We start from the raw sequence: 19,628 nt of genomic DNA, 5'->3' as shown, positions 1-19,628 counted from the left end.
AGATCTGATAAAAAACCACTGTTTAAATCCTTCTTACAGTCAGATTCGCTCTCAGCCATTCGATCGCACTCCAGATTGAATTCTGACCATCGGATGGCACCTTTTATCTCCTTAACCAAGTCAGAGATGATGACAGCCGTCGGATCTCACGATGGATGCATTTTCGACCGTCGGATCGTGCAAAAACTTCCTCTTATCAACTGACAACGAACAGCAGCCGTTGGATCTGAGTCGAGATGATTGTGGACCGTTGGATCGCGCAAAATCATCTCAACCCACTGTAAGCCGCGCCTGTGGACTGTGTAACTGTTCTATGGACCGTGTCCTTACTTTTGTGGACCGAGCGACCGAACCACCGTGCATCGAAAGTAATATTTTTTATTTTTTAAGATATTTTAGCTTGATTTTTGCTCTGATTTTTGTCTGAAAAATAAAAAAAATATGCATTAAATTTTTCAAAAATTTTTCATCATTTTGATGCTTAAATTGCTCAATTAAATCAACATCTATTTTTTATAAATATATTCTAATTTTATTTTTTTTAAAATTATTTATTTTTATAAAAAAATTTAATTTATTTATGAAATTAAATTTTTTTAAGAAGATGTTAGCATTATAAATTATCAAAAATATCTTCAATAAATACAAAAATATACCACTTATCAAATTTTTTTACCAAACTAATGCAAAAGTTAAAAATACCATTTGGAATGGCGTTTCTGCTGAGGAAATGCCATTCCAAATGACATTTCTTTGGCCCAATCAGTTACCGTCCTACAGCCTACATGGAACTTCTCCAAAAAAAAATTTGATTTTAAAAATACCATTCCGAATGGTACTTTTAAAAATATCATTCTAAATAGCACTTTTAAAAGTGCCATTTTGAATGGCACTTCTTAGCCTCCTCTGCATCTTGGTGCTCGAGCAGCAGTTGTACTATTGATAGTGCCAGAACATACCGGTTGGATTGCTATTCGCTAAGACTGCATCAGACATTGTTGGAGCAGTACTGGCACTTGAGTTTGCTTGTGAGACTAGTACCTAAATTGTAAATACTATCTCAATTGGTTTGCTCTGATGGTGGCGATGATGGTAATAATGATAGTGACATCGGTGGCGCCTTAGATGGCTAGGTGGTAGTGTCGATCGAGACTTTGAACCTAAACATGTATCATTTTTATGGATAAATAGTTTTGAAAGAGTAAATGATGGTCTTGAAAGACTAGTCGAGTCGACTCAAAGTCAGTTTGAGTTGACTTCTAAAGTCTTGACAATCTGCTTTAACTTAAATTCATAATACAATACTTGAATTAACTCATAGCTAGTGCATATATTTTTTTAAAATTTTTAAACCCAGTTCACCCCCCCTCCTCTTGGTTTGTCTAGCTGGGCAATATATTTTTTTGTTGGGCCATGTTCCCTCAACTGGCACCTTAATATAATATGTTTCTTCCATACATTAGAGAAGTGGAGCTAACTTATCTAAGCTTATTTTTTGCTATTTCTAGAGATGTAATTGAATTATTTGATATATTCTTATTATTTATATTTTGATTTATATGATTCTTTAAGCATGGCATTTCCTCCAACCTTTCGAGACATATCTGAAAATCTGTATCCATGTCTACAAACCATAGCATCCTAATACTTGAAATTAAACAAATAAAATATCTAAACTAATTTTTGATAAAAATAATAATTAATAATATAAGATAAAATAAAAATATCAAGTCTATAAAAAAATCTCACAGTACTATAAGTTCAAAAAATACTAAGTCTCATAAGGGCATCGTGGTGCTCGTGGTCGTTTGGACCTTCTCAGGCAAGTCCTCAATGGTCGCTCCTGCTCTTGTGTCACCTGTGATGGCCCCTTTCCTATATTAGTGGCTATCTCGTGGTCATGCATATGAAGAATAACAGATGCTGCCAAAGCATACGCGAGCTGAGTGACCCCCTCATGATGCTCTGAATCAAAAAAGCCAGATAATGGAGTAGTGTCCACCTGCTTAAGGAAAGATGGCATCGATGATGATGGATGATCCCGACTATGTGTATCATGCTGCATCTCAGAAATATATGAGGAGCCCAACTACCACGTCTCTGAAAAATATGGTGATGCCATCGGAATATATGATGATGCTGTAGGTGATCTAGTATGATAAACGGAGATGTAGTCAACTTACCCAATATCCTGATATATATGTCTGATAGTATCATTTAATCGGCCCAATATAATCAATCGCTTTGATTCATCATTAGCACCAATGGTATGTTGTATAAAAATTACTATCTCATCCAAACGCTCCATCTACATAAATCATACAATATAGTTAACGATTAGAAATAAAATGAAAACTTAATAAATTGAAATTCAATATGACATTGACATAAGGCATAATTTTCATTGTCTTACCAAAATACACACAGTAAAACTCTCACCCTCATATCATGTAACTGTATACCAAGGCTGCCCAATGATTCATACTATAATGTTAAGAAATCAAGCTATGTAGTCCTCGATATATGGATGGCCTCCCAATATGTGATCATCATGAACTATGTGATCTTACCATGCATTCCAAATAGTGATATACTTTGCATACTTGATACGTCAGTCAATATGAGCTCTCTCTCGTCGATCAACATGATGAAATTGCTGATTGGTATCAAACTGCTCTAGAATGCCCTGAATCCAATCAAACTGCTGTAATATATGATTTGAAAGGTGTCACTCCACCACATTAAAATAAATAAGCAGCACCCTAACAATCTATATATCATGTCCATCCATATACATCTGTGGTAATACGGACAATATCTCCTCTGTGTATGACTTCCACAAAAACTGATAGAGTTAAAAATAAAGTCGGATTAGTAAGCTCAGTAGATTATGAATGCTATAAAATAATATTTGTACATAAACTAAAATTATCTATCTATGTATATCAATCAATGTATCCAGTTAGTATCTATAAACCCATGCCATCTTTGTCGACACGTGGTGAATGTTGAATGTAACGTTCCATCTGCTTGACAATGTTCATATTAATTGAACTTCATTAGATTAAAAGTAGTACTAAGTTTCAAGTAATGAAACTAATATTTTTATACTTATATCCCCAAGATGTATCTAGCTAAAATAAAATATTAGGATCTTGCTGCTCTGGTGGCATCTCAAGCAATTGTCCCCATAATGGGAAGATAGTCGACATCCTCTCCCATGCCCAAATCTGTCAATTTCAAAAAACTCATACATAATATGCCCAATCAGAGCTACAATAGAATGTAAAAAATTAAAATTTATATATCACATACCTGCAATAATATAAGATAACCACCAATCTCTGACTGACCATAATAAGAATCCCGATACATAGCCATATACAGATAAGCTAGTATTGCACTGCCCCAATTGAGCCTACGAGCAAAATTTAAATCCTCCAATAATGGTAAAAACATCAACTTCATCTTATTAGATATAGTATCAAGCAAAAGAGTATTTCTTAGCAATCGCAATACCTGACCCCTAACATACTATTATACCATCTCCTCTGGTGCATCATCTCCAATGTGCAAATGTTGATGGTGAGCATCCAAACACTCTATCTTCAGTCATAAATAATCAAAGAACTTGGCCTCGAGCTCAAACCCTAATAATCGAAAGTACATAGCCTGCCATTCTGAATGCTAAGTATGGGATCAACTCCTGTAACTACATCACCATCAACTGGTAGTCCGGTGAGGATACTAACATCCTATAACGTGATGGTCACCTCACCGAATGGAAAGTGAAATATATGTCTCTGGATGCCATCTCTCAAGCAAGACAGTAATAAGACCAACATCCAACTGTATCCGACCAATCCTATACATACCATAGAACTTTAGATATCGTAAGTAATCCACAACTCTACCTAGGAGGTTCTCTATCCTCCATAAATCACCATCGACTCGTCGTAATCGAAAATGTCTGGACTCCTACAATAAGATAAAATAATTAGATAATGTATATGACTTTAACAAGATTCTCTTTATAAAATTATAAATATTAAGACTAGGAATGAAATGCTTACATTGACATCTAATATGATCTATGATCGATGGATCTCCTGTAATGAAAGAATACTACGACCTCGAGGGCCTGGATGCTATGGATTGTAAGCCATAACACAATAATGAATCTAAAATAATGACATACATCCCAAGTTTATTAGAACATGCGAAATATGACACCACATATATGAGAAATATGATACTAATTCGTTACATAAGAAATATAACTCTGCACATACATAGAGCAAGGATTCATCTCTGGACATATACCACATAATAGTTCAATTCTAAAAGTACATAGAATAATACACAACTATTTGCATAGACTACACAACAGTTCAACTATCAAAAATACATAAAATTGTATATAACTCTGAAAATATATAGAGCAATACACTCTGCTGTCTTTAATTTCTTCCACTACTTGAAGTTGATGTGTTGAAGTAACTTAGGACAGCGACGACGATCATGACCCTGCTCTTTACAAATGCCATAATGATTCTTGTTTCTTATTTACCTATCATCTATCTCATTTCGCAATCTTGTTGATCTACCTTTCTGATTAGGCCTCAAACGATGATGATTAGGAATACATATAAACATATGTGTATACAACCAATAGTCTTCATATGATAATGGATAAAACTCACCACTCCAAACATTCATGTATTTGATAAAATAGCTTATATAATAAATACATTCTATCATCAACTAATAAGTATAGAAAATCCTATCCCATTTAGGAATTGCATTAATTCTATAGATCAATTATAGTAATCAAACGATATACAATAGGAGTCAAAAAAGATTTTAATAATATTTTTCCTTCTCTCTACATGGCTCAAGATGTGTGAGAAAAACTAAAAAAAAATACTGTCCAAAATTTCTCTCGAATCCTCAACATACCATTTAATTACTATAATTATCTATAGAATTAATTACAATTCTCAAACTGTCCAAACTGGACTGTCAATTGACCAATATACATAATTCTCTCATTCGTACAAAATTATATAAATATATGGATACCGTAGAATATATGCATTAATCAAAAGATGGATCTATGATTCTATGCAATGCAATAATCAAAAGACGAGACCATTAATGCATCTCAAATAAATAATAATGAGAGCAAAAAAAAGTACTAGAAGAAGGAGAAAGAAGCTTGATGGAAGGTGATGCATGGACAGAGTGGTGGCCCGAGAGGGGTCGTCAGATGGGAAGAGGGCCGAGGGGGTGGGGTGGGTGTCGGATGGGAATAGGGGAACAAGGGACAAGGGGGGGAAGGGGGAGAGGGGGCACTATGGGAGGGCATCAGATGGGGGGAGGGGGGTGGGTGTCGGTTGGAAGGGACAAAAAACTAACCAAATGGGGGGGGGGGGAGCATCAGATTCGAAGAGGGGTGGGGCGGGCATCAGATGGTGGGAAGGCATCCGATTTTAAGACAAGCGATGGAGCAGCAACATGAAGTAAACATCAGGAAGAAGATAAAGGAGAATGAATAGGATCTGAAAATATCATTTAAAATGATATTTTAAAAAACACCATTCGAAATGACACTTTTAAAAGCGTCATTAAAAACAACATTCTAAATTATATTTTTAAAAGCACAATTTTGAATGACGCTTTTAAACTTTTTCTTTTTGGAAGGAGGTGGTTCCATATAAACTGCGGGAGGATGGCTGACTGGACCAAAGAAACACAATTTGGAATGATATTTTCTTAGTAGAAAATGCCATTCCAGATGGCATTTTCAACTTTTATATTAATTTGATAAATAAATTCAAACCTACATCAATCCAATAAAAATGTTTAAAAAAGATATCAATACGATAAAATACTCCAACCACCGCCCATCAATCAATTTTTTTGTTGATTAAAAAAAAATGTTTAGCATACAGCAGCTTTTACTCACCCAAATGGATTTTGAAGATTTTGGATTGATTCTGGTAGGAAGACCGGTAATGAATTAAGTAGAGAGATACATCCCATAGCAACAGTTGCACATCAACTATTACATAACAGGATACCACTACCTAAACTAACCGTAGCAATGGTGTCTCTCCGGCATATAATGCTGCATAGGAGCTCCTTCGAGTTTCTTTTCCCCTTGCTCTTTTTGAGATTAGTGACGATATCATACATGTACAGCTAGGATTTCACAGATTGTCACTACGAACGCTTGCATGACATGACTCACTAACAAGCTGGTGCCTTTTAAAAAGAGGTCCTAAATGTGCTCAAACTGAGTAGATTTATATATCAGCTGATATAGTTTCAACAGATGATTGGAGCCATGACTGCTCACATTTGCGCATCTAAGAACATAGTAGGAAGAGCCTCCTTGCTTCTTACCAGAAATATGACATATCCAGTTCATTGACTATGGCGGGAAGCACGAAAAGGTTAAAACTCCTCAGCTGAGGTCTTAAATTTAATAGACAATTACGGAAATATGAGCTACTTCATATGAAATATACCTTTTCTAACTGACAGTTGCAAACAATCAAATTCACATGATCCAGTTCTCCGTTAATATAATGAGCAAGCCTGCTTAGATCACAAGTCATAACTCATGCAGAAGAATGGAAGACTAACGTTTATCAATCATACATTTGTCATCATGAAATTGAAACAGATTTCAGAAAGACCCTGGCCTAACAGAAATGGAAGGCAAACGTCCTAATCTGATATCTTGTGATGTAAGGTTCTCAGCGTTATATCAGAAATATCTTCCCAAACTACAGAGCAGACCAAGAAATGTTTTCAGGGAAAGGAATGCATCTGCAGTGTATCACAATCTATCATTCCAATGAAATGCTCAATCCCCATTGCCAGATTAGTTTAAAATCATTGGCCCGGCAGCTAAGCTCATATTAGAATGGTTTTCATGTTGGCGGTTGCCATGTTCCTGGTTTGAACGATTCTCCAGATCCTGTTGGTTCTGAGGACCTGAAATTAGGTTTCAATAAACAGATCCATTATTATCAGCACCTTTCTCCATATTCCAGTTTAGCTGTGAAAATTTTGCTTTAAATGATCATTCTGTAAGTGCATAAACCCAAATGCATCCTGTGACACTGATCTCAAGTTAAACACAGTCTCTTGTTAATATTACTTCACAGGCAACTATAATAAAACAAATGATAACATAAAACATTGCCTGGATTAATGACCATTTCAAATTCACTTTTCTCAAGAAACAAATGTAGCAATTCTCAATGCTTGTCTGATAAAAGATAGAAGACTGCAATAGCTCTTCTGAAACTGCTAGAAAACAGAATTGGATTGCTTGTCTTAGTACACACTTTTTCATTGTGGGTCTTTCACATTATAACTTATATATGAAAGCAAGATATGAATCAGGTTCTTGTAAACTGAGATAATCATTTTACCAGTTTCTTCATATCCCTTGATGCACGTAACAATGTCAAAGGCCTCTTAGAACAATGTGAACCTAGAATGTAAGCTGAACAATCCGTTTTGGAGTATTTCCAATATAAATATCGTTACATGATGGATACTGGAATTTGAAATCTGACATGTATCAAAAAATAAAACATATAATTGGTTGCTAAAGATTTGTAGCTTAAAGGTGAGAATAATGAAGGAAGAAAATTTGGCTGGAATCTCGACATGGACTTTACAATCAAAAAAGATTTCCTAGGAAATGAAGAATGCAACGGGAACCCTTTCCAAAAGACATATTACTTCACCGTAAGGGGAAAAAAAAACTAATAATGAGATGTAACCTGTTATCCAAAACCCAACTTGGGTAACAACTAATGTACCTCCAGGTTGTAAAATTATAGGAGGCAAATGAATTTTAAAATGAAATTAAATTCCAATCGGTTGGTAGGAAAATACAAAGTTAGCTTAATTGCAAAGTGTTCTACACAAAATCAGGTGAAGATAATTTTGATTATGCCCTATTACTAGAGTTACCACCATAATTCTTATTTCTTAGCCTCGATTAACAACTTATAAATCTTCAAATACATACTGGGGCAAATCAACCGACCCCCGACTCCGACTCTACATCGGTCGAGTGAACATATTATGCCGACTCACAATCGGTTGACCGACCAACAATCGGCTATTATCGACCAATAACAGATGACTTAATTAACCTCCGACTGAAAACCATCGGCATATCAGAGCTACCAGCCGATGGACATTCGGATCTTCTACCGACTTATCGATATTACCGACATACAGTCGGCTTATCTGCTCAACATACCCTAACTGTTATGAATGGTTGTCAACTATGTGTCACGATCATTACTGGGAATAAATGACCCACTTACTCCACAATTATAGCCCAATAATTTAGCGGCATAAAAAATGGGATCACGTACTCGATGGTTACATCAAAATCATCTATAAAAGGAGAGATAAACGAGCAGTACGAGTAAGGCAATTCTGGGTCAAGACTCTGCCACACTAAATCTTTGATTAGCTATTTACCAACTCCTTTCTGACTTAAGCATCGGAGGGTCTCTGCCGGACACAACTTCGGTCTGTGAAGACTTGATTTTTTAGGTGCTCTTCACCGGCGACAGGCAAAAATGAGTTGGCCGCAATAGATTGACGCGCCAGGTAGAGAAAAGCTAGTCAACCATGCCGAAAACTAGAGCTCAACACTCAACTGGATCGACGAGACAGTCTTCCCACCGGGAAGATGTTTACCTCCAGTGGCAGAGCCCAGTTCCTCGCGTCATGTGGTCACCACGGACGCACAAATTGCTGCACTCACGCAGCAAGTAAAGATTTTGACGGAGGTGGTCCAAAGCCTCCAACAGCAGCAAATCCAGCAGCAGCAGCAGCCGTCGGTGGAGCAACCGGTAGCTCAGTCGGTACCGTCTAGGCACAGCCACCGTCCTCCACAGCGCTTGCCCTCATCTCCGAAGCGACCGTCTTGACAGTCCTGCCGAGACGAACAATCACATTCTCGACATTCTCATCGTGCCACCCACCATTCACAGCGTTCTCCCTCTCTTTCTCGTGCTCACAGCATCAAGGGGAAACAGTCGCGGATGCCTTCTACTTCTTCAAGTTCTTCAAGGGGTTCCACCCCTGGAGTTTTCCAGCAACGACGACTTGACGACTATAAACGTAAGTTCTGAAAAATTGATCGTCAGCTCACCCGACTTCAAGCGGAAGGTTGGAAGTCTTCTAATGACTACGACTTCCACACTGCCCAGTCTCTCTCTTAGCACATCTTGGATGAACCGATTCCCTTTTGGTTGAAGATGTTGCAGACGGAGTCATACGATGGCTCCACCGACCCGATCGACCATCTGAGAGCTATAAGACTCTCATGATGATCCAAGGGGCAACCGATGCCTTCTTATACATTGGCTTCCCGGCAACTCTTTGGAAGGCTGCTCGAACCTGGTATTTCGGACTTCAGTCGGAGAGCATTAACTCTTTCGAGCAGCTTGAGCATTCTTTCGTGGCCCACTTCAGTACAAGTCGAAGGCCGCCACGGACATCCGACAATCTCTTCTCAATCAAGCAAGATGAGACAGAGACACTGAGAGACTTTGTGACTCATTTCAATATAGTCACGCTTGAGGTCAGGGACCTCAATGAAGACATGGCTATATCGGCCATGAAAAGAGATCTGAGATGATCCAGATTCACCTACTCTTTGGACAGAACTCTCCTCCGAACCTATGCTGAACTTCTAAAGCATACATACAAGTATATTCGTATGGATAAAACTGCTTCTAATCGACGCCAAACAGATGAAAAAGGTCAGAAGAAACAAAAAAAAATGAAGCTCCGACCGAATCAAGTAGACCGACTGTCAATAAACGAGCTTCACCTCGAAGACGGAGTCCGAAGCCGAACTATGATAGGTATAACTCCTGTACTCCTCTCTTTGCTCCTCGTGCGCAGATCCTGATGGAGATCGAAAAAATAGAATACTTACGACACCCCCCACCAATGAAAGCACCATCGAAAAGCCGAGATAGGAAGTACTGTCGGTTCCATCATGATCATGGTCATGATACCGAATAGTGCATCCAGCTCAGGGACAAGATAGAAGCCCTGATCCGACGAGACCACCTCGAAAAGTTTCGAAGAAATCAACCGACTCAACCTCCTACCGACCGACAACCTCAGCCACAAACTGAGGAGACTATCAACAATCAGCTGACTGCAAGAGTAATCAACATGATCTTCGAGTGACCAAACTGGAGGGCAACTTCCGAAAGAGAGTCGGCAAAGAAACGACGACCCGACGATGTAATTACTATTTTAGAAGATGTTCGAAAAATTCAAACTCCCCATGATGATGCTGTCGTTTTTCGGCAACGATAGCTAATTATGATGTAAAAAAAAATTTTGTAGATAATGGAAGCTCAACAGATGCTTTGTTTTACTCGATTTTCATCCGAATGTGACTACCGACTGATCAACTCAGAAGAATCTTGACGCCATTGGTCAATCTCACTGGAGATGCTGTTATTGTGGAAGAAAAAATTACTCTCCCCTTAACCGCAGGAATTGAACCACAACAAAGTATTGTACCCTTGATATTTACGGTTGTTCGAGTTCCTTCGGCTTATAATGCCATACTCGGATGACCTGGACTTAATGCCCTGAAAGCAGTAGTCTCGACATATCATCTGTTAGTCCGATTTTTGACAAAGAATAGGTCGGAGAGATGCGTGGAGATCAACAACTTGCTCGATGCTGCTTTCTAGTTTCCACACAAAATAATAAATCTGAAGACTCTGTCCGTTGATAAATTGGACCAAAGAAAAAATGAATAAAGGGATGAACCAGCCGAACAACTAGTTTCCATAAAATAAGATCCTGAGAAGATTATCTAAATTGGATCGCAGCTGTCTGATCCAGAGCGGCAGCAATTAATAAATCTACTGAGGGCAAATGCTGACGTTTTTGCTTGGTCGACAACAGACATGTCAGGAATTCCTCCGAAAGTAATAACTCATCAACTCAATATTGATCCGAAGATCAAGCCGGTGAGACAGAAGAAAAAGCCTTTTGCTCATGAAAGGTAGAAGGTCACAGACGAAGAAGTCGACAAACTCCTCGCAGCTGACTTCATCAAGGAAGCTACTTATCCCGATTGGCTCGCCAATGTAATGATGGTGAGAAAAACCAATAAAAAATGAAGAATCTGCATCAACTGCAAAAATCTGAACAAAGCTTGTCCGAAAAATAATTTTTCTTTGCCAAAAATTGATCAATTAGTTGATGTAACTTCGGAGCACCGACTCTTGAGCTTCATGGATGCCTTCGTCGGATATAATCAGATTCAGATGACACCCGAAAATGAGGAGCGCACAGCCTTCATAATCGACAAGGGCATATACTGCTATAAAGTGATGCCTTTCGATTTAAAAAATATCAGAGCTACTTATCAACTGCTTGTCAATAAGATCATCAAGGCATAGATCGGACGAAACATGAAAGTTTATGTGAACGATATGCTGGTGAAAAGATCCTAAACCTCAGATCATGTTCGGGACCTAGAGGAAGCTTTCAGCACACTTCGACGACATCAGATGAAGTTAAATCCGACTAAATGTGTATTCGGAGTGACTTTCAAAAATTTTTTTTGATTTCTTGTGTCACAATGAAGAATCAAAACCAATCCTGAGAAAATCAAAGCTATCATCAACATGAAGCATTCTAGTTCCAAGAAAGAGACAGCAACTCAACGGAAGGATCGCTGCACTCAGCCGATTTATTTCAAGATCGGCAAAAAGATGCTTGCCTTTCTTTAAGATCTTGAGGCAATCAAATGACTTCATATGGTCGGATGAGTACCAACAATCCTTCGAGGATTTGAAAAAATACCTTGCATCCCCGCCACTACTAACAAAACCGAAGGAGAAATTCTATCTCTACTTGGCAACTTCAGCGGAAGCGATCAATTCAGTACTCATCTAAGAAGATGAAAATCGAATTCAATGATCGATCTACTACACCAGCAAGATGCTTTACAATGCCGAAGTGAGATATTCAAGAGCGAAGAAAATGATCTACGCTCTGATTATATCATCGCAATGACTTCGTCCATACTTTCAAGCACACTCTATCATTGTCTTGACAGACCAGCCATTTAAGACAATCCTGCATCGACCTAATACATCGGGTCGAATGGCAAAATGGACAATAAAGCTTGGTGAATTTGATATACAATATCGCCCAGACCATCAATGAAGGCGCAAGTTCTGACCTACTTCGTCGTCGAATATACAATATCTAATAATAAATCTGAAAATGAAACTGATGACAAAATAAAACAGGCTAGGACGTTTGAACCTGACTCGATGTCGGCATGGGTGCTACATATTGATGGAACATCTAATGCACAAGGCAGTGGAGCTGGCCTCATCCTTACAATTCTGAAGGGGTTATTACCAAATATGCCTTTCGATTCAATTTTAAAGCTTCGAATAATCAAGCCAAATATGAAGCACTATAAACCAGCTTAAAAATTGCCAAGGAGCTCGATATCGACAGTCTGAAGGCCGTCACCGACTCACAATTGATTGCTAGACAGGTCAAAGGTGAGTTTGAAGCCCGAGACCCTATTATGATGAAGTAACTTCAGAAAGTGAAAGATCTTACCTCAGTCTTAAAATATTTTGAGATCTTTCACATCCCAAGGACAGAGAATGCTCGAACCGATGCACTTTCACGACTCGCAACTACCTCCTCCAACTCGCTAGGTCGGACATTCGTCGAATGCCTCAAACAGCCGAGTATTGATAAAGTCGAGGAAATGTTATAACTCACTAATAAATCAAGCTGGATGGATCCGATTATCCAGTACTTGACTGATGGGACTCTCCCTACTGATCTCTCAGAAGCCAAACGATTTAGATGGACGGCCTCTCAATATATTTTAATGAATGATCATCTATACAAAAGATCGTTCTCTCTTCCCTTACTGAAGTGTTTGGAACCAACAGATGCCGATTATGCACTCAGAGAAGTCCATGAAGGAATTTATAGAAATCACTTGGGGGGCAAAACTCTAGCTTGCAAAATCCTACGACAAGAATATTATTGGCCCACCATGAAGAAAGATACGGTTGAACTTGTCCGAAGGTGTGAACCATGTCAGAGATATGCAAATATACAACACCAACCGACGAGTCAGTTAATATCAATTATTGCGCCATGGCCCTTCGCACAATGGGAAATTGATATAGTTAGTCCTTTCCCTCCGACATCTGGTCAAAGAAAGTTCATAGTGGTCGCCATCAACTACTCCATCAAATGGGTAGAAGCTGAATCTCTGACACAAATCACTAAGAGTAAGATAGAAGACTTCATTCAGAAATCTATTATATGCAGATTCGATTTACCACACACCATCATCACTGACAATGGTCGGCAATTCGACAATCAGAACTTTAAAGAGTTTTGTGCGAAGTTTCACATTACGCACAAACTCACATCAGTCGGCCATCCACAATCCAACGAAGAGATGGAAGTAACCAACCGAACAATTCTGCATGGACTCAAAACCAAACTGAATGAAGCTAAAGACCTCTGAGTAAAAGAACTATATCCGGTCTTATGGGCATACCAAACGACTCCTTGTATACCAACGGATGAATCGTAATTCAATTTAGCCTATGGAACAGAAGCAATAATTCCACTTGAGATCGGACTACCTTCAACAAGGGTTGAGCAATATAATGAGCCGAGCAATTTCAAATATCGGAGAGCCGATCTAGATCTACTTCTAGAAGTCCGACAACAAGCTCAACTTCGAATGGCAGCCTATCGGCAAAGGATAGCCCGGTATTATAATGCAAAAGTTAAACCGAAGATCTTCCATCCTGAAGATCTAATCTTAAGGAAAGCAGAAGTCTCAAGACCTCTTGATCAGAAAAAATTATCTCCGAACTAAGGACCCTACAGAATAACGGAGACACTTCGACCGGACGTATATCGACTAGAAACTCTTGAAGGTCAGCTATTCCCCAAACATAGAATACCGACATCTTGAAAATATATTATCAATAAAATTATCCGTGTATACATTATTCAAAATGAAACATGAAATTTCAGAATCACAAGTTTCAGTCAACTATAAAGTGGTAATGAACTGACAGATGGACGATCAATTCATCGACTATCGACTATATTTCGATTTTCCACTATAAAAACCGACATATCAATTATACTCCGGCTTTCATTGTAAAAGCCACAATACCGACTATTTCAATACCGAACATATCCCAACTTTCTACTGTAAAAGCCGATCATAGTCAAATGACTATTATGCCAACTTAATCTTAACTAAGCGGAATGCTATGCCAATACGACCAAGGTCGGATTGAACTTATACCGACTTGACTACAGTCGATCGAAGAATTTTCGACTTACCACCGATTATCAAATAACTTGACGTACTAATCCGACTAAGGTCGGACGCAGGGTATTCGAATTATTACCGTTTATCCTAATGCTTCAAAGTATGTCAAATGGATATCCAACTAATGAATGATTCTACAAGTACTATCGAATGTATGGTTTACCAATTGATTTTCGATAGTTAAATGGATATTCGACTAACAGACGATTCAACAAGTACTATCGAACATTCAGTTTGCCGATTGATATTTGGTAGTTAAATGATTACTCTACAACATTACAAACATACAAAAAAGAGTTTATACTTAAAAAAATTATTTTCATTCATTTGAAAGAGAAGATTACAAAATTGGATCGAAGTCCGATTACAAGTATTTGATTACAAAAAAAAAAACAAAATTGCACCGATCATCAGTCGCGGTCTCCATCTCTTTACTCCAGTGTAGCATCTGAGACTTGGATAATTTCTGATGCTGTCGGTGCTCCATCTTGAGTCGGTACATCTTCTTCAGCAGCTCCATCTTCCGACACTGGAGGGACGATGCTGCTCAAGTCAAGATCTGGGTACAATTTTTCGACCACATCTCGGCCGTCTTCATACCCGACGCAGTAGGAAGCAAACCCACCTTCAAGGATCTCTTCTTTGAACTCTTCTGAATTCTTGAAATCCTCGATTGCTCGGTTCAGGGCCTCTTTTGCCGACTCTGCGTCCACCCTAGCCAACTCTGCATCAGCTCTTGCAGAAGCTGATTCTTCATCGGCCAGTGCCAACCTTTCCAGACTAGCTCGATGTCATCCATGTTCAGCTTCGAGTTCAAGAATGCACCCATCTCTTTCTCATCGAAGTCGGTGGATGGAATATTTTTTACTCTTGATCCGCAATTCAAGAGCCGAGGTGTTTTGACAAGCCGACTTAGTTCGGCTCTAGAGGATTCAAGGTCGGCAGACAGACGAGAGACTTCCTCCTAAAGCTTCGCCTCCTGCTCAGTCACTGTCCGAAGTTGCTCAAGGACAGCCGCCTTCTCAGCATTGGCAGCCGCCACTTTATTCATCTATGTCCGACGAAAGTTGGCAACCTTCCCATAGCCAGCCTCCAAATCGAACATGTCATGTACCAACTATAAACAGAGGATACATCGGATCAGATCCAAAAAAAATGAAGGAAAACTTACCCCGAGTATCATCGAGTAAAAAGAAGAGAACATCTCGACGACAGTTCTGTTCTTTCTGCTCTCCCGATCAGTCGGGAGGTGCAGCTTGGATGAGTCACCGGCCAATGTCGGATTGGCCAAGGCCGACTCATCCTCGAACACTCGGATGTCACAGTGAACCGTGCCTCGCCGACGTTGCATCATCCGTTGAAATCGCCAGTGCCTTCCCCCGATCTTCTGTCGGCGGTCTCGCATTTGAAAATACGGAGAAGCTGGAACTTGACTGCCCCTGAGAGAGCCCCACTGGGGGAGCGACTAGCACAGCCATTGATTGATCGGATTCAACAGCGGCCTCCACCTCGGCCCGAACCTCAGTTGGTGGAGCTACCGATGTTGCTGCGGTAGCCCCATCTTCTCTTGCCGCCCCTTCTTCAGTAGACGGCATGCTGGGGAGCACTGTCGGAGCCGACAGCACCAGAATCGGCTCGAGAACCGACGATGGTACATCAGGTTCCCTCACCGGCATAGATGTAGTTCCCCGACCCTTCTTTGGTGGTCGGGAGGGTCCAGCTTCAGATGCCGTTGCCCTCTTCTTGACAGCATACTAACAAATATCGACAGTCGATACTCGCCCTCGGCTGCATAGCTGCAATCGAAACTAGTACAGCTCAAAAACAAACAAAATAAAAGTGAAAGTGATCGACTAGACTATACCTAAATTGGTGACCGAACTAAGACCGGCATCGTAGAAAGCTTGTTCGGTCATCAGCTCTCTCTATGGTGGGACCATCATGTCCTTCAATCGATAAAAATCCTCCCGATCGCCGACCTCCACCCAACTGTTATCGTTGGGGCCGATCCTTGAATCGTCCCAGCATGAATGGAAGCCTTAGGAAAAAGAAAAAGTAAAGAAGAATTGATTCTTCCATCCATGAATAGACGATGGAAGATCGGTAATGAAGGAGAGGCCCTTTCTTGGATTGAAAAACCACCAATCCTTGGCCTTTGGATGGGGACGGAGAATAAAAAAAATAAAAAAGAGAAGGACGAGGCTCGATCGGTATTAACCGATACAACAAAGTAAAGCTGATTATCAACTGGACTGAGTTCGATCCAGCGGAGCGGGACAGAGACCATAATAGTCCAGAAGATTTCGAACGAACTTCGAAATCGAAAATTGAAGACCCATCCGAAGATCTTCGACATAGAAGGCCACTTGACCCGAAGGAGGAGAGTTCACCCGACCATCGACACCAGGCGAAAAAAAATTGATATTGCTCCAGAATACGATATTGTTCTCAGAGCCGTTCAACATTCGGTTCAGAAAGTGAAGAAACCTTCACTTCCGGACCCGATGGGGAGTCGTCGGTCGGAGAATCCGACCGACTACCCCAAGAAGAAGAGGCCCTGACCATTGAAGAAGAAAATGAAAGAAAATCAAAAAGAAGATGGACCCAAGGACAAAGACTTAACCTGAAAATCAAAAAGAAAGACGAAGGAAAGGACTGGAGTCTTCTGACGCTGAGACGATCTTCCGACAGAATTTCTGCAGCAGAAATGAAGACAAAATGAAAAGTAAAAGGTTGGCCGAAAGCAATCCTATATATATAGGATCTCTCAACGGCCAGGATGGAAGCGATCAAATCAGTCTCATCAAATGACGACACGTGACAACATCTGGACTGACCATTGATCGGACGGTTTGACGCACCTGTCCCAAATCGTGCCACCCACCATTATCCGTGTGAATAGCTCCGACCCAATATCATTCAGACACGTGGCTAAAATCTACTAATCAGGATCGTATCATCCGACATCGAATTATCTTCCTGAAACAATATTCGATACTAACATCCGATACCGAATTGTCTTATCGACATAATAGCCCAATAATGATTCTGCAGCCATCGAAACGACAAGTCGTCAAGTCGTTAAGTCGGAGAATTCTCGACTAACCATCAAGTCGGGGCTCGAAGCAACATGTGATGACTCCCTTCGTCCAACATGACAGACCACGTGGTAATATACACGTCGGATCACCTTGGACTTAGAAGTGAGAGGCAACTGTTGGGATAAATCAATCAACCCCCGACTCTGACTCTACATCAATCGAGTGAACATATTATGCCAACTCACAATCGACTGACCGACCAACAATCGGCTATTATCGACCAACAACAGATGACTTAGTTAACCTCCGACCGAAGACCATCGGCATATCAGAGCTACCAGCTGATCAACATTCGAATCTTTTACCGATTTATCGATATTACCGACATACAGTCGGCTTATCTGCTCAACATATCCTAACCGTTATGAATGGTTGTCAACTACGTGTCACGACCATTAATGGGAATAAACGACCCACTAGCTCCACAATTATAGCCCGATAATTTAGCGGCATAAGAAACAGGACCACGTGCTCGACGGTTACATTAGAATCATCTATAAAAAGAGAGGTAAACGAGCAGCACGGGTAAGACAATTTTGGGCCAAGACTCTGCCACGCTAAATCTTTGATTAGCTGTTCACCAACTCCTCTCTGACTTAAGCATCGGAGGATCCCCGCCGGACACAACTCCAGTCTGTAAGGACTTGATTTTGCAGGTGCTCTTCACCGACGACAGACAAAAGGGAGTTGGCCGCAACACATACAAAACACCTTTCTTAAAAAGTGATTTAGATGAAGAAATATATATGAACCAACCAGAAGGATCTATAGTTCTAATTAGGAAAACAAAGTTTGCAAGCTAATTAGATCTTGAGGTGGCCAAAAACAAGCACCAAAGAAATGGCTTCAGAAATTTAATGAAACTACTCCATCTCATAGCTTTAAAATGTAGAAAATCGATAGAAATATTTATGGTAAAGTAGTTGGTGACCAAATAGTCACCTTATGCTTGTATCTATATGACATTCCCATCATTGGCACAAAGCTAGAAGAGATAACATGGTTAAATCCTTTGTATCTCAAACTTTAACACGAAAAATTCCAGTAAGGCAGACTAAAAACTAAACACTAAATTTTTAAGAACTCTTCAAGAGATTTATCATGCCATAAACTAATTACATAGAGAAACTACTCAAGAAATTCAATTGTTTTGATAGCAAACCCGTGTATACTCCTTATGATCCAAGCATTCACTTTAAAGAAGAAAAAAAGTACTCCTGTTTCACAAGCAAAGTTCACACAAATAATTGGATCACTAGGAATTCGAACAAATTATTTGCTGATCTTGCATATGCTATAAATAGATTAAGTAGGTATACAACCACTCCCAATAATCGATATTGGAATGCATTGAAAGGGTGCTAAAATATCTTTAAGAAGCTATGTCTTATAGCTTGTATTTTATAGCATCTCCTGGTGCCTGGAAGGCAATAATATGCTAATTAGATTAGTAACATACTAGACATTAAATCTACCACTCGATTTGTGTTCCTTTTAGCAGGTGATGCCATATCTTGGCACTCCACCGAAAAACTGTGATATGTAGCAGCACTAAAGAATCTGAAATTATAAAAAAAAAAAAAAAAATAATCTGAAATTATTGAATTAGATACTACATGTCTTGAAGCTAAGTGGCTTAAAGATTCATTGCGATACGCTATTAACTGAAATACCTGTACCTCCAATACCTTTACAGGGTATCACAAGGCAGCAAATGATAAATCCAATTAAAAGAGTGCAAATATGAAAATGAACTATTATAAATATATAAGATATCAATTATAGATCATACCATGGCAGTCAATTATGCTGGGGCTGCTATAGTGGTTTCGATAAGAAACTGGGATGCTAAATATGGTAGCAGTTCTTCATTGGCACTTGGCATGAAGTAGCAAATATAACGGGTTAAACCTGCTATGGTGGCTACATGTTCAAAATGGATGATTCATTTGATAGCAAACAACACCGGTTTCCAATTGGACTGGCCCAACAATCAGCCAATCCAATAGGTTGCTTCAAGTGTGGGCCAATCTAGTTCTTCCTTGCCCAAGCCAAATGAAGCATGGGAGCGAAGAGGAGAAAGAGAAGTGAGGAAG

General features: G+C 39.5%; 1 protein-coding gene across 15 annotated transcripts in view; it reads right to left on the bottom strand.

Annotated features, from left to right (window-relative positions):
* Positions 1–1,705: 1,705 nt before the first annotated feature.
* Positions 1,706–19,628, bottom strand: part of LOC105034361 (uncharacterized) — a 115,622-nt gene continuing 97,699 nt past the window's right edge. For 3 of the 15 annotated variants that reach the window (XM_010909491.4, XM_010909488.4, XM_010909494.4), the window contains one exon: positions 6,458–7,005. In XM_010909491.4, coding sequence (XP_010907793.1) covers positions 6,942–7,005 — 64 coding nt within the window. In that variant the 3' untranslated portion in view covers positions 6,458–6,941. The other 12 variants (XR_012141535.1, XR_012141534.1, XR_012141537.1 and 9 more) reach the window with 12 other exon arrangements.

This window comes from Elaeis guineensis, chromosome 5, assembly GCF_000442705.2.
Source record: "Elaeis guineensis isolate ETL-2024a chromosome 5, EG11, whole genome shotgun sequence".
NCBI classification, from domain to species: Eukaryota; Viridiplantae; Streptophyta; class Magnoliopsida; order Arecales; family Arecaceae; genus Elaeis; species Elaeis guineensis.
This window is presented reverse-complemented; position numbering and strand designations above follow the sequence as displayed.